Source organism: Nannobrachium achirus (assembly GCF_963921795.1).
Source record: "Nannobrachium achirus genome assembly, chromosome: 13".
Lineage (NCBI taxonomy): Eukaryota > Metazoa > Chordata > Actinopteri > Myctophiformes > Myctophidae > Nannobrachium > Nannobrachium achirus.
The window spans coordinates 17,211,718-17,228,448 of record NC_137833.1 but is presented as its reverse complement, the minus strand read 5'-3'; the positions used below and the strand labels follow the sequence as shown (position 1 = coordinate 17,228,448).

Sequence of the window (16,731 nt, the reverse complement as noted above, 5' to 3'; positions counted from 1 at the left end):
TCCTAGAGTAGACCAGTGATGTGACAATAAAGTTGTGAATTCCGATTAAACCTAACAGTTAACTTAACAGGGTATATTTTGCATCATAGTTTATATCCCTGTGCGCTTCGGCCAGTGGATGGTGTTCATTATTCCAGCATTAGGGGCTCCATTGGCCACCTACTGTACCCACCTAGTGCCCCAGTAGTATTGTATTGACTGACTACAGGATGAAAGCAGCCACCTACTGATTAAGGAATTCCAGTTCAGGACAAAAAGATGAAAAGGACACAGCATCACATTTATGATATATTTACGCTACATTTGGGCTAAACCCTTCAAAACGCCAATGGTTTAAACCTGCATATAATCAAGTTGTTACTAAAACCTTAAACATGTGTAATCAGAGGAAAGTGAACATCATGTGACCCGAGAGAAAGTAGAGCACTTTAGAGCTTGAGTTACAACCTGAACCAGACCCAGGAGGAGCCACGTCTAGACGCATCTACGCCTGGTGCTTTACCGATTAAATATGCAAGCCTGTAATTTCTAATTTATGCTACGTCACACAGTGTTGCAGATAAGACCAAAAGTTGCAGATCTAGAAGCTCTCAAAGCATCGTGGATGCTACGAGTTGTGACAGAATTCTGATGAGAGACAAGATAGGAGCCGTTTATACTACATTAGCCAACGGTGTTGCTTGCCGACAAACAATTACCATCGTAGTACTAAGTATATAAATAAGGCTTAAAACACAGGCCAACCTTAGATGACTTGTGGAGTGGATTACAATAATAAACCTGGTCATTTACTAAACCAAAGACCAGCTGGAGGGATTATATCTCCAAACTGGCTTGAGAACGCCTCGGTATTCTCCCTGAGGGAGTGGAGGAAGTTGCTCAGGATAAGGAAATCTGGAGATCTCAGTTGGAACTGTTACCCCCGCGACCCGATTCCGGATAAGCGGTTGAAGATGGATGGATGGATGGGTCTTCAACAGGGGGTCCGGGACCCTTAGGGGTCCTCCAAATGTGTGATAAGAACTTTATTTTTTTTTATTTCTACACTACTTGAACTCTAGTATCCCTATTCTGTGACTGTGGAACATTAGCCAAAAATATCTGATCTACAAGCTCACAACGACTCGCGCTGCAAGGCGTTGTGAGCTTGTAGATCTGCTATTCTTGGCAAAGAGGTTTGGTGTAGAGTGAAAAGAAAATTAAACCGACAACCTACACTGATGACAGTGCTGTCAAACAAGACTAAGATGTCTCAGAAATCTATGAAAATGTTTAATCTGCAACACAATTTTATACAATACGTAGTGGGGGTCCCTGCTTTCTCTCTCTCTCTCTCAACTAAGGGGTCCTTGGCCTGAAAACGTTGAAGGCCCCTGTCCTAAACAGTTATTGGATCCAGTTGGGTAAGGAAACATTCAGTGGGGGTTTGTGGGCAGGTTTTGTTAGCATAAGCTGCGTAGGAGAAAGACAAAGAAACACTATTCAGATGTTCCCTCCCACACATACTGGGTAAAAAAAATAGATCAGTGTGTCCAGGTGTGGAAAATGTGGAGAGTAACAAAAATGTTCCTTTTTTTCTATTATTGCTCCGTAGATGACTTTTTCTTAATCCCGCCTCTTAACCACTTCAAAGGACAACTTTTTTTTAGATAGACATTTGAGAAAAGTGTTAAAATGTTTTCATTTGAGAAGAGTGTTAAAATGTTTTCATTTGATTCTATCGTTTTAGCGATTTTAATCTGCATGCATGCCCCCAGGTTGACTTGAGGGCATGCATGCAAGAGGCTAAATATGTATTTTTAGAAACAATAAGCCCATCCCAAAGAAGAACCGAACATTTTCATGGGAAGTTGTGACTTATGGGGGCTTGTGTAAACAGTAACAAAGAAATTGCCGGTTTATTGTGTCTAAAAAGACATTTAGCCAATTGTTCACATGCCCTCAGGCCTCAACCACTGAAATACTAATACTAAAATTGCTAAAACAATAGAAAAGCAGCAAATTAAAACATTTTAACACTCGTCTTTTGATTTCTCTAATTACAATAAAAAATATGAAAAAAAGAATGTGACCTTTAAGCCCCATATAAATCGCCGTACGGCAAACACTGTAAACAAAATTGTCGAGCTACAGGTACTACAGCTGGATATTTTTGCTACTTTTGAAAAGATTTAACCATCACTGATAATATAATATCATGATGACATTCTAAAAATAGGCATGTCAAGGTTAAAATGGTCACAAAAAATAAAGAATAGATGCAGATTATAACAGCAGCTAGATTATTGCTTGTATATTTTTTTATTTTATATACAGTACATGTAAAAAAACAAAACAAAAAAGTAGCCAATAACATTGACCAATATGGGCAACAGTAGATAGCCATGTTGCTCATACAAGGGAATATCCTGACAAATGTTTCCCCTCATAGTTAGTTAGGAGGGTGGGGGGCGTATACAGTACTCCTCCTTACAGCCTCATAGCTAGTTAAGAGTCACAACAAAACAGCCACACCGCTGATCATAATGAGATTTGATCTTTACAAAACACGCTCCGCTCTCAGACAATCGATGGGCTAGTTTTCCATAAAAGGGACCATTATTTTCGGCAGGTTTGAAGATGACCCAAGTCTGATATTTTCAGACAACGAAACAGGAAAAGGAGACAGGCTAATTAGACTGTGTGCTATCGTCACTGTCGGGCAGAAACCTTGTATCTCCGAGATTCAAATTTGTATGTTTTTTTGGTAAAGAAAAGCCCCGCTTCATCATACAAGACTGTCGCACCAAACTAGTTAAAATAGCAGATCTACAAGCACACAAAGCTGTGTTGTGTGCTTGTAGATCAGCTATTTTCACCATTTTAAAAATAAATCGGTTTCCATCCGACAACAACACTATGCTAGGTTAGCCATGCTCTGTCATTTCTGCCCCCCCTCCCCAACCATTCCTCGTTCCAACAGTGCTGCTTTCAACACAAAGGCCATTAAAGGCCAGATTTGCAGGCTGCTCTCATGACTCAATAACTGCTGGCTGCAGCTATACTCGCCAGCTTGCTCGCCCGAAACCTTCACTTCTCCTCTGTCTGCAGTTGAATTCACAGTATTCTTACAGCATTTTTGTCAAAGGTTACTAATAAAGCTTTAACTGACGATGCATAGGGGGGTCTTTGACACATTATTGTTTTGTCCCATTTCTTTTTACTCCAGTGGAAACATGTTAATGTGGATTTCATGTAGTGTTTGGTTGTGGATACGTTGACAAAGACAGACACACCCAGGTCAAATGCAAGAATACAGTGTACACAACCACCCACAAAAAGGTATCCGGTCTCCCCGAATCACACAAATAAAAGAAAAAAATGAAATAAAAGAAAATAAAAAGAAAGAGAAAAAAAAAGTTCTCTTTTTTCCTTACAAGGCCATGGATAGTCAACCATGACACTTTTTAACTCCCCCGATGCCTATCGCGGCTGTATCTTCAGCTAGTATTTTTCCAACAGTGAGCTTACAGCAGGCCACCAAGGTAAAGATAAAGTGCTTTTTCTTAAAACGTAACGCATTAAATAATTAAAGTGAGTAGAAATTAATTTCAAGGACAAGGGGGGAGGGGGCAAAGGAAGTGGGTGGGAAACCTTTTGCCAACCCATGTCACACACTTCTAAAAGAGTCTCCTAAATATATAAAAAAAAAAACAATAAATGGAAGAAACAACATGATGGGTTTTGTTTAGAGAGAGAACAGGGGTCCTTATAAATAAATCCACATATCCACAGAGTGACACTGAAGGCTACATAAATGAGGATGGAACAGTGCTTATATGATTGACAGAAGAGATCGAACAGTCTCTGGATGGAGCAGTTTCACATTTCTTTTTTCTTCCGACATGGAAAGTACAAAACTTCATACTAAGACTTTTTCAAACCACGAAAAAAAAAAAAAAAAAAAAAAAAAACATCTCAGCCTGTTCAGCAATGATCACATGGGGGATGGGTGGGGAGCGCGGGGTGTCGGCTGAAGATGGCACTGGGATCTTCTCGTTGGGCGAGAGTCAGAACACACTGTACCCAAGTGGTGTCGAGGACCGTACTTGACAGCAGCATATTGGGATTGGGAAGATGTTTGCGGGATCGTTGTAGAAAGGTGGACGACGTAACTTATAATAATAAACTGTTACAGATAATAAATACATTCGGTTTTCCTGTAGTGTCGCTATTCAGCTCTATTGAAATATGGTTAAACCTAGAAAATAAAAAAGGAGGAATAGTTCAGTTCTTAGCAGACCAATGAGATACCTCAAACTGGCCCTTTTTGCTCCCTTATGCAGTCTAAACAACACTCCGCCTTGGTGGCCATTTTCCTCCAGCCTTGTGGGGGGAAAAAGAAAGCGGCATATAAATAGTAGCCGTGGCAACCGCACGTACTCTCTCCTGGGATTTGATGACAGAGTCGAGTTCAGAAAAACCTCTGAGAATTGACTTCAGCCCTCAACCTCTGCAAAAAGAGAGAAAGAGACGACAATGTAAGAGAGGGGGAGAGAGAGAAGAGAAAATACAAAGTAATGCCTAAAAAGGCCAGTCTTGTACATGCCTGTGTGGCAGCGTTGTGCTCCTAAAACAGCAGATCTACAAGCTCACAACGTTGTGGTGAGCTTGTAGACTGGCTATTTAGGTGTTCGACACGATGCGCAATTAAACATAAATCTGGCGTGAGAGCAAACAGTAGTCAGATCATGTAGGGTCTAGAGTCTAGACAAAGAAATGGGGGGGAAGGTGTGCCTGTTGAGTTGATACTTTACTCACTGCTACTCCCTGAAGATTAGGGGACATTATGAATTCAAGTCAAACGGTTTCAGAGGCAATAGCATGCCTGTTGAAACCTCTATGTAGCTGACAGGGCAGAACACAGGGTTTCCCAAATATGGACTGCCTTAATTTGCTAACCAGATATATGCAGAACAAGTAGGGTGTGCTCTGCACCTCCACACTAGGGATGGGACGATATGAATATGTCATATCACGATTATTGTGACAAAATAAATCGCGTTTTACGATATTATCGCGATAATCAAAATCCATTATCTTGGGGCGGAACATTTGCCAAAAAATAGCAGATCTACAAGCTCACAACATGTCGCATCGCGACGTGTTGTGAGCTTGTAGATCTGCTATTTTTTGGCAATGACATTTGATAGAGTGAAAAGGGTTTAAGTGGTACTGGATATGCAGCTCGGCAAATAAAAGGCCTGGTGAATTGATCCCAGTGCATGACGGAGGACGATATCACGATAAATTAAATCTCCACGATACGATTATTGTTAGGGATGGTCCGATCAGGTTTTTTGGAACCGATCAGCGAGCACCGATCACAAAAGTTTGATCACCCGATACCGATCAATCACCGATCCGATCAAGTTATTATTTATATTTTCTAAATGTTAATGTTTTAACTTTAATTCATTCATTCACTCATGAATTCATTTATATATTTGCCTTATAGTTATTTACCAGCATTACTATGTATTTATTATCATAGCAGTAACTAATTATTCCTTCAGCACTGTGGAAATCAATACCCCAAAATGGCCTCAAGTGGGCATACTGAACGGCTGGTTGATCGGATGCACCGATCCGATCGGATCGGTGAATTTACCTTTTGATCTAAACCACCGATTATCGCCGATCACGCTTTGATCGGCCCGATCCGATCCATTGGCGATTGATCGGTAACATCTCTAATTATTGTGAGTGTTTTTTATCACGATAAACGATAATATCGCGTATCGTCCCATCCCTACTCCACACTGCCCTTGAGCCTATACCAGACAGAGTAAACAGAGTGTGTGGGAGCCGCCTGTCCGTGCCATATCACTTGGAGACAATATTTAACCTTTGAGTGGATGTTATAAGAGACTGCTGCTTGGCTACCTAGGGTCAACAAGCCAGGAAAACTGGGCAACAAGCTTAGCAAAACCTACATATCTCCCAGGCAGCGACTTTCTTTAGTTACGTTTGGTATTTGAACGCACAACTGTACAGTGATTTTTTTCATGGGCTTGCATTTCACGTTAGTGCCCTCATCCTGTTGTAGCAGCATTGTTCATTTATTTAAAGGGAAACAACATGGTTTTGGAATTTTGCTGACAAACTACAAGTTTCTAACTGTAGTAAGCAGTTCATTATTATTTTTGAGCGGTGGTCACAACGCTCCTATACGTGGCCGTGTGTGTGGGTCTGTCTGTCTGTCTGTATGCGTGTCTGTCTGTATGGTGTATGTAGCCTGTATGTAGTACCTTTTGTGACCACACATGTTAAGGGAGGGGCGCTGTTGTTCAGGCCAGGCCAGACACCCCCCCCCACACACACACACACACACCACACACACACACACACACACACACACACACACACACACACACACACACACACACACACACACACACACACACACACACACACACACACACACACACACACACACACACACACACACACACACACACACACACACACAATATATTTGTTTTGCTGTTGCGCAGCCTCCACGACCACCGCTCAGTTCACACGGGTGTGATTTTTTATTTCAATGTTGTTATGTTAGCTGTGGTTAGATGATACTTGATCAGAGGTAACCTACCTATATGCTTCACAGTAAGCAATTAGAAAGGTTTCTGGCTAATCTAAAATTCCACCATGAGAAACCTTTTGAAAAACATGGACCTGCATGGCGTGCTTTGGCAGCTTGCAGCATTATTGGTACACTAGTCACTACCTTGCTTTCTACTGAAGCGGTTTAATCAGCATATACAACGTGCTGTTGTTAAACAGAAGCAGGTGAGCCCAGACAAAGTATACCACAGGCGCCCCATATCAAAACACATTGGCAATGTGCACTTTGATGAAGAGGTGATTTTTCTGCTAATCATGCAAGTCACGGTTGTCTGGTACAGACAAGGGAGTTGTGTGTGAACGTGAACATGCGCAAAAAATAATACAGTCATTTGAAAAAGATACGCCTCAAGCCGCTCTTTGGTGAGGGCAGGCCCTGGTTCAAGGTGGTGAAGGGCCTTTGATTTTTCTGCTGTCATGCAAGTCACAGTTGTCTGGTAGAGACTAGGGACTTGCGAGTGAACATGCAAAAAAAAGTATAGATATTTTAAAGAATAGTCTCTGCTATGGTGTGTAGACTAATGGGGATCCTTAATAAACAATAACACTTAGAAAGTAACTGGAAGAAGCATTTTCATTAAGGACATCAGGATTTTCAATAAGAATCAAAATACTTATTGAGTGTTTTTCTTTACAAATCAAGACTCAATAGCCAAAATGAATAATGATATAGCCATCAGTGCTGAAAAGGGGAAGTTTGAACATTAAAATGAAGTAAAAAAAAAAAAAAAAGTAGAAATGGAGTAGAATAATCTTCAACTGGCTGATGTTCTCAGTCTAGCAGATGTACAAAGATCACACAGTCTAATCAGACATTTAAATACTTTTTTTTTTCTCTGCATGCATCTGTGTCTTAACTATGCCTCCGAAAAACCACTTTCAGGTAAAGCAAAACACAGTGACACATCTATGTTGTAATTACATGTGCATGATAAGGACAGACCTACGTTTCACAGTGGGAGAGCAGCGACGTAATCTCAGGGCCCATGTGACCCACGGCCTTGGAGGCCTCCAGGATGGCCCTGCGGTACATCCCTTTCTTCTTGCGGTTAAAGCGTGACCTGAAGAGCTCTCTGAAGGGAGACAGTTTGGCGACGGACAGCTGGGAGGTGGTGGGCGAGCCGAACCACGCCACCTTAGCCTCGGGCCACTGGGCCTCGCAGCTCGCCGTCTCCTGCTTGCGGCTGCCGCTGATGTTGAGTACGCGTGCGGGCCACCAGGGGAAGCCGTGGATCTTTCCCCACACGATGTCTCCCACCGCCACCGCGTGGCCCTCCTCCGTCACACATTTGGTCATGCTGCGCGTGTGCAGCCGCACGGTAATCGGTGGCACCGTCTTGCAGACGTCCTGCGACGAGGGCACGGAGGACGAGGACACCGAGATGTCCTCGCCGGGCGCCAGATCGCTCAGCTCTGGAGAGGTGCCGTCCGAGCTGTAGGACTTGGACTCGTCCAGGCTGTCGCTGCTGCACACGGACAAGCTGGAAGAGTCGGCCTTGCGCTTGCGAAAGTTGATGAGCAGGGTCAGGTCGCCGTGGCCCCCGTCGGCCTCCTCCACCGAACTCTCCGACCACAGATCCAGGGAGTTCTTCCCCTCCCCCGAGTCCTCCGAGTGGGGGAGGCAGGAACCTGGAGCCCGGGGGCTCCTGACGAGTCCGGCCTCATATTCCACCATGCCGTCCTCACCGTCCCTCTGAGGTGGCCTCAAGCGGATCTTTGGTGAGGGCAGGCCCTGGCTCAAGGTGGTGAAGGGCCTGGTCAGTTTGAGTTTAGGAATGGACACCGTGAGACCCGACCTAGTGGCATCCAGGATGTGCCGCTGCTCCTTGGTGGGCTCGGCACCCACCTTGCCGTTCAAGCCGTTTTGCACCAGCTGCTTGGGACAGAACGGCTTGACCGAGCCGTGGACCCGCGCAGGGATCTTAATGACCTCCCCCTTGCCCTGTGGCGTGCTGTAGGAGATCTTTATGACAGGACTGTGCGGGATCACATCGCCGGCAGGGAACTTCTCCCCCTCAGCCTCTCCTCGCTTTTCCTTCCTGAGGCGCTTGCTGTCAAAGCCTGTGCCGTTCTCCCGCCTCTTGGCGGCCCTCCGGAGCATGGCCTCCTTCTTTGCCACCTTAGCAGAACTGTCCTTGGCCTCGTCGCCATCGCTCTGGGGCGCATTCTCCTTCCTGGAGGCCTTAGTGTTGCTCATGCCGTCTTTGCTGCTGTCCTCGTCGCTGTTGTTCAGCGTGTTTTTGCACTTTTCACAAAGCACCTGCCTCGGCCGCAGGCGGATGGTGCTCATTGTCATGCGGCCAGGCTCTCGAGTTCGCCTCTTCCTTCTCTTAATTGGTCGCGGAGGGGGCTGAGGTACCCATTGGCTGTAACTGTGACGCACCCATAAGGGTCGAGGGAAGGGGGCTCCTTCAAAATAAGGAGGGTAAGTAGTCTGTCCAACTGGCACTGGCGTGGGCACAGGGCATGGAAGAGGTGTCTCATTTTCAGGAAGGGTATTTTCATCCTTTGGTCTGTGGGAAGCCTGACTTGAAAGTTCTGAACCTGGCTCCTCGCTCAGAACTTCAGGGATTTCATAACCCGGTGTGAATATGGAGCTTGCTTTCGTTGTGACATCTGGTAGACAGAAGAGCCCGGTCCTATGATGGAGAAAGAAAAACAAACAAACCGAACAACAATAATCAGAAACCAAATAGCAATAGGCCATTCACTGCAATATTAGGATGAAGCTCACAAGTTCAGCAGTGTGCAAACAGCAAACTGGTCACACAAATATTCCGGTTATGCATGACAGGCATTTCTCAAATTCTTTAGTTAAGCGATTTCCTCCACAAGGAAATTGGTGTTATGCACTTCTTGTATCTGACCCTGCATAGACCAAATGAATCTCCTAATGTGCAACCAGCTAAAACATAAATTTAAGGCAAAGCTGCTCAAAAATCATTCCTGACAGGGGAGAAACCCTACTTTTCTTTAGCTGAGAATAATTTCTGTTTAGCATTCATGTCAATTCCCAAATTCCCCCCCTGTCACCGATTACCCCTACAGCTGGTCTTAGGGAGGGTGTAGACAACCATGTGTCTCCTCTCCTCCAAATACACATTAATCAGCAGCTGCTTCTTTTCACCTGATAGCGAGAAGGTTCACTGAGAGGCCACAGTGCATGTGGAGCAGAGGTTTTCAACAGGGGTTCCGGGACCCCTAGGGGGTCCTCAGAGTTACTACAGGGGGTCCGCCAAATCGTTGTGAGATAGAAACTTTTTTTCTCCTTTTAACCACTATTGTGAGGCATTGTGAGCTAGTAGATCGGCTATTTTCGGCAAATAGGTTTGGTGTAGAGGGGAAAAAAGAGCACACTAAGTGAAAGGTCAAGTTTAGTAAGTATTGACGGTTCAAGTGGTTAAATATCTGAAAACACAAATTGGCATGAATCCAAAATACACTGATGATTATGCTGTCAAACGATGAAACTATATGGAATCTATGAAAAGTTTATGGGGGTCCCTGCTTCATCTCTCTCAACTAAGGGGTCCTTGGCCTGAAAACGTTGAAGACCACTGACTGATGTGGAGGAACACACTAAACCTGGCAGTAATGCACCCTGCTTAACAGGTGTCCTGACCAACCTGTAGGAGTCACTCACTAGTAGTGCCGAGACAGATATCACCCTCCCCCAATAGTCCATGGGCCAGACGAGATGTCGGTATCAAAAAGGTGGCAAAGGTTATCATGCATTTTATAAAAGCTCTATATCAGTAGATTATATTTTGGTATGATAACCCTTTCTTAGACCCAGCTAAATTGGTGTTATCAGCCGCTAGAGTTGGTGCCCCATTAACTTTACATTACAGGGGAAAAATCAAAAAAATAATCTGCTTTTAGTAGCATAAGAGGGGTCAAACTAGGGGTTTGTCATGATGCCGAATCCATTGCAAGCATTTGTTTTGCACAAAAAACATTCTTTGGGCTATAAATGGCCTCAGAAGACAATGCATGTATGGGTGTGCATTCATGTTAGTCAGAGGCCTTAGGGTTTTATTTCTCGTGCTAATCAGTCTAAAAGCGCCAAATTTTGCACAGATGTAGCCCAGGGCATGCTCTAATGATTTAGCTTGGGTGCCCGAGTCGGTGACCTTCGGGGTCGCCACAGCTCCAGAAAAACAATGGTTTAGTGATGAAAAGTGATGAGTCATCACTTTTAAGAGTTTTGTGGATGTTTTCTGGAGCCCGAAGGTCACCGACTCGGGCGCCCTAGCTAAATCATTAGAGCATACCCTGGGCTACATCTGTGCAAAATTTGGCGCTTTTAGACTGATTAGCATGAGAAATAAAACCCTAAGGCCTCCGACTAACATGAATGCACACCCATACATGCATCATCTTCTGAGGCCATTTATAGCCCAAGGAATATTTTTTGTGCAAAACAGATGCTTGCAATGGATTCGGCATCATGAAAACCCCCTAGTTTGACCCCTCTTATGCTACTAAAAGCAGATTAATTGTTTTACCTTTTTTCCTGTAATGTAATGTTAATGGGACACCAACTCTAGCGGCTGATAACACCAATTTAGCTGGGTCTAAGAAAGGGTTATCATACCAAAATATAATCTACTGATATAGAGCGTTTATAAAATGCATGATAACCTTTGCCACCTTTTTGATACCGACATCTCGTCTGGCCCATGGACTACAATTGTGTTTCTTGGATTGGGCACTATATGGCAGTCAAGCCGGATGTACTGCGGAGGAGGATTCAAATCCCAGTCTCCATGGTGGTTGGCAGGAACTTTACCCCTGTCACCCTGTGCCACCCGGACACCCATAGACCTTATTCACACCGCGGCCATCTTGGATCACATGACCACATGGGGTGGCAACACATCTGAGCCTGCATTACAAATCATTGTAAACAATAGAGCGATGGTCCCAAAATATTTGTTATTTTCAACCAATTTCTTTGAATAAATTGACAAATGGCCATGTGGTCATGTGATCCAAGATGGCCACGGTGTGAATAAGGTCTATGCTGAGCATTCTTTAAATCGGTGGTTCTCAAACTTTCAAATGTCATGGTCTCAGAGTTACAGACTTGTACGGGTCGATATAGACTCCCCTAAAAGGAACCCACAGTCCCTGGAATCCACTTTGAGAACTTTAAATGTATGCGTGTGGTTTGGGACACACAGCAGCAGGCTGGCTGTTAGTCTACCCTGCTGCCAGAGGCAAATTTTATTTATATATAATACATATATAATACAAAGTTAGTTTAATCTGTGTCTGTCTGCTTATATCACGTTCCTTCTGCGTGGAGCGGGACCTGCAGACGTGTCCCATGGAATAATGACCCTCTGATGTGGTTCGGCTGGCAAGCAGTAGCACTAGCAACATGGCTGTGTTGCTGTTTAGTCAAGTGACTGCAGACAAAGAGGCTACAGGATGCCCAGGAGCCCCCCCCCCCCCCCCCTCTATGCACGCAGCCACTCGCACACGCGCACACACACACACACACACACACACCTGACTGAGCAACAACAATCTCATGAATCACTCGGGATTTGGGAGATGTACAGAGAGCGCCAGGAGATTTCAGTTTGTTTTCCCCGACCACGTCTACTGTGGGGCCTGTGTGTCATGACTTTATTAATTAGGTCACATTTGGGGAGCACATTTTCTCCCCCCAACAGATTAGTAATTGGCAGGCACCTCTCAATAATAGTCTCACCATGAGACTCGGCACTCTGAGACCTTTTTCATCATGCGTCTTTAAAAAGGCAGGCGAAATTGGCCCCATGGCCATGATTGACACAGAGCTTCTAGATAGGGATGGGACGATACGCGATATTATCGTTTATCGTGATAAAAAACACTCACGATAATCCTATCGTGAAGATTTAATTTATTGTGATATCGTCCTCCGTCGTGAGTGGGATCAATTCACCTTTTATTTGTCGAGCTGCATATCCTGTACCACTTAAACCCTCTATTGGTAAAAGGTACTTATAATATACATACAGTACTTGATACAGTAATTTTTTCTCTCTTTTTTCCACTCTCTATCGATAGATCTACTTTTTTTTGGCAAATGTTCCACCCCAGGATGATGGATTTCGATTATCGCGATAATATTGTAAATCTTGATTTCTTTTGTCACAATAATCGTGATATGACATTTTCATATCGTCCCATCCCTACTTCTAGAAGGATCAGTTTGTTGGCGAAGGACAGAAAGTCCTGGGCCCGGCACGGAACAAGGACACAGCTCTTGCCCGGCCGTTGACTCAATACATGTTTTGTACACTTCAACTAAATGCCAAGATCGGACTGAGCGATATGCCAAAGATGGTGATATGAAAACCTGCGGGAGACAATGACGGGAAACGTATCTCATGTGCAGAAAAGGAAGAAGCAGTCAAATTCTGTCAGTGACAAGGCCTAAAATATATAGGCCCGTTTAAAGTTATTCATAGGCCCTGTTTCCTTCATTTGGAAAGGGTTATTCCCAGGACGGCCCCTAGCTCTCTCATGAAAAACCATCTAAGCATACTAAAGAGGAAAGCTGGGCAGATTCTGCAGATCTAAAAATAGGCTAAACCCAGTGGCTTTGAAGGTGCACTATACTTAAAGACGAACACCAAGGCTAATACATGTGACTGTATCTGAGGTGTGACACACACACACACACGCTGAAGAGGTGTAAATACCTAAAATACATCAATAATGATATGACTTTAACAACACTCATGGCTATGAGCTTGAACACAATAAGTGGTGATTTTTTGTACCAAGACAAATCTCTCTGATGTCAGACAAAGCCCATGATGGCCACTAGATCTGACTGGATTCATCTGTTTACTGTTTAACATTATATTAAAAGTGTTTATTTTTTCTAGTATTGTCTCTTCTATGCCCATTGCTTATAAGGCCCAACTATGCCTGGGTCTGGTTTATTTCTACACCATCTAACTGCTGTAAATCAATATATGTGAATTATGCAATTTGTGACATGATATAAAGGGAGATGATAAGCAATTAAAAAACAAATCTGGATGAATAAATAAAGCTCCTAATGTGATGCTCACAGAGGTGTTCAGACAAGGCCTGTATTTTATGCTGTAACTGGTCTGAAACTCTCAATTTGATTTGGCTAACAATGAGCTACAGATGAACCCAATGACATTGGCTATTGTTCAGTGAAGTCAGTGAAATGTGTATTAATAGAGGGCCACTGGCTTCACCAGTACTACAACCTCGCAATGGCACATTTCAGTTCAAAATCGTATAATCGCCTGAAATGAGAATGTTTCCCACATTAGCAGGTTGGCTAACAGAAAAGGCTGCCTTGTCTGTTACAATACCTCCACAGTCTTTTGTATGAAGGCCCACTTGAGCTAACTAGCTAGCTTTGGCTTGTTAGCATCCGAGATTAGCTGTTAGCTAGCTGTTAGCACGTTAGCCACTTATTTTTTTATATACAAAAATGCGAAATTTTATCCGAAGAGAACCCACTCACTTTTTCTTGCAGTCAAGTAATATCCCCGTGTAGCTCCTCTCCAGGTAGGTGAGGGTCACCACCAGTGTGTCGTTGAGTATTTGGTCGATGGTGACAAGCACCCGAGAGCCGGCCCGCAGCTCCTCGGCCACAGCCTCCATGTTTTCCGTGGTGAGGTGTCCGGCTTGGCGGTGCTCGATCCCGGCCAAGGGAGCCACGGTCGCGTCGGGCAATTCCTAACTCCCTTCTCTTTTTGGAGCACGGGGAGGCTACACCAGGGCATGAAATGACGCCATCACCCCCACCAAGTCAATTACAACAGTTCTGCCACTGGTGACATCACGCACAGAGACAGTGCGAGGAGCAAAAAGCTTTTCGAGATAAGGCCTACCCTTCTGTCTCTGTCACACTGGGTATAATGTGCTGCTACTATTCATTGAGACCAGCAATGGTCGTTATGGCCTCTATATCAAAAAGCCTCAACATCTGCTAGTGAGAGTCTCATGACGCCTTTCTCCTGACACCACTACTAGACCAGTGGTTTTCACCCCTTTTCACATCAAAGGTCCGTTATTTATTCGGCATTTGAGCCACGGACCACCATTTGATGAGATTTTAGAATGTTTTGTTATCGTTAATATTGATTGATTGATTGAAGGCTTTATTAGAAGTTTGCATAGGAAAATGTACAGATTCATGACGGTACAGTTCACTGGTACAAGGTCTACTAAAAGGAGATCCATGAAAAGACTAAGCTTATTTCAACAGGAAACCATTAAAGTATCTCATATAACATTGAATGACAGACAAATAGAACACAGTACTATGCAGTAGATATGTAAAGAAAAAAAGAAAACAGTAGGTCTATACAATCAGTAAGTACAGTATATACAATATATACAAGGAAGGGGCAGGTAACAGTAAGTCTAAACAATCAGTATGTACAGTATATACAAGGAAGGGGCAGGGAGGGTAGGGTTGGGCTAGGTTTTTACCAGTTGTGAACGGCTGCTGCCTGTAAGTGGTTTTTTAGGGCAATTTTAAAGGATGCTAGTGATCCACACTCCTTTATGGCCTTCGGTAAGGCATTCCACATTTTTGTGGTGTAGCAGAAGAACGAGTTCGACCCTTTCTTTGAGTTGACTCTGGGTTGAACGTGATCTGTGGCACTGCCTCTGGTGTTGTAATTATGGACATCCTTAACGTTTTTAAAGTATTTTGACAGGTACTTGGGTATCATAGTGGTGTAGTGTATCTTGTACACCAGGCCCATTGCAAGTTGCTGTACTCTGTCATCTACTCTGAGCCACCCCACTCTTAACTGGTGAGTAGCGGTGAGGTGAGTCTGATTGGGAAGGTTAAGCAGGACCCTAATTAGTTTATTTTGGGCTGTTTGGAGTTTAGTTTTTAGGGCTTGTGGGGCGTCACGATACCATACGTGGACTCCATAGTCAAAGAGGGGCTGGATTATTGCACCAGCTATGGTCTTCAGTGTGTTGAAGTTGACCATTGGGGCGATCCTCTGTAGGAAACGAGTTCGTTGGTTGATTTTTTGTATTACTTTTGAAGTCATCTTTTCGCTGGAAAGATTAGCTTCAAGGATACATCCTAAGTAGGAGATTTCGTTTTTTCGTGTTATGACCTTGTCACCCACTTTGATTGTGAAGTTCTCTACCTTTTTGAGGTTATGATTTGATCCAAAGAGGATGGACTCGGTTTTGCCCAGGTGAATTGATAATTTGTTGTCGTTAAGCCATGTGCAGATCTTACTCAGTTCAGAGTTAAGTGTCTTTTCAACCTGCAAGTGGTCCTTGCCCGAGACTAGGAGAGCCGAGTCATCCGCGAACAGGAACAGGTTGCAGTCGCAAGCAGATGCCATGTCGTTCACGTATATTAGGAACAACAGAGGTCCCAGTATGCTACCTTGGGGAACTCCACAGCTTACTGGGAGGGGGGGGGACAGGGTACCGTTAATCTCCACCACCTGTTCCCTCCCCACCAGGTAAGATTGCATCCAGCTCACTGCTGCGCTGTCAAGACCGATGGCTTTTAGTTTCTCAATCAGAATAGCATGATCCACGGTGTCAAATGCCTTCTGGAGGTCCATCATGACCATGCCACTATACTTGCCCTGATCCGCTTCGCGTTTGATTTGGTCAGTCAAATAGAGAAGGCATGTGTCAGTGGAATGGGATTTTCTGAATCCAGATTGGAACTCGTAAATCAGATTATTCTCATCGAGATATCTTGCAATCTGTTCGTAGACTATTTTCTCCATGACTTTGGATATGGAGCTAAGAATGGAAACGGGGCGGTAGTTTCCAGGGTCTAGTTTGCTACCTTTTTTATGCAGGGGGGTTACTTTTGCTAGTTTGAAGTCCTGGGGGACATGACCCTGTTCGATGGAAAGGTTAATTATGTGGGTAATGATTGGAGCAATGGTGGCGGCTGAATCTCTGAGAAATCTAGCTGGGATTTTATCAAGGCCAGTGGCCTTGTGTTGAGGTAGGGCGCTCAATTTTTTAAACACTTCATCAGTTGTCACTGTGGAAAGTTTAAAGCTGTCTTTACTGACG

General features: G+C 44.0%; 1 protein-coding gene across 1 annotated transcript; it reads right to left on the bottom strand.

Moving 5' to 3' along the window:
- Nucleotides 1–2,351: 2,351 nt before the first annotated feature.
- pwwp2b (PWWP domain containing 2B) lies at nucleotides 2,352–14,534 on the bottom strand. Its single transcript, XM_080740142.1, has 3 exons — nucleotides 14,177–14,534; nucleotides 7,614–9,305; nucleotides 2,352–4,492 (listed from the first exon to the last, which is right to left on the bottom strand). Exons 1-3 carry the CDS (start codon nucleotides 14,314–14,316, stop codon nucleotides 4,486–4,488), a joined length of 1,839 nt encoding a protein of 612 aa, XP_080596268.1. The 5' UTR covers nucleotides 14,317–14,534; the 3' UTR covers nucleotides 2,352–4,485.
- Between the last annotated feature and the right edge of the window lie 2,197 nt (nucleotides 14,535–16,731).

Bases quoted from the DNA above. Each gene is read 5' to 3' on its own strand.
- pwwp2b (XM_080740142.1), bottom strand. From the start codon at position 14,316: ATGGAGGCTGTGGCCGAGGAGCTGCGGGCCGGCTCTCGGGTGCTTGTC. The intron at 9,306-14,176 runs GTGAGTGGGTTC...TCTCCATCATAG, and splicing joins TTACTTGACTGCAAGAAAAA to GACCGGGCTCTTCTGTCTAC.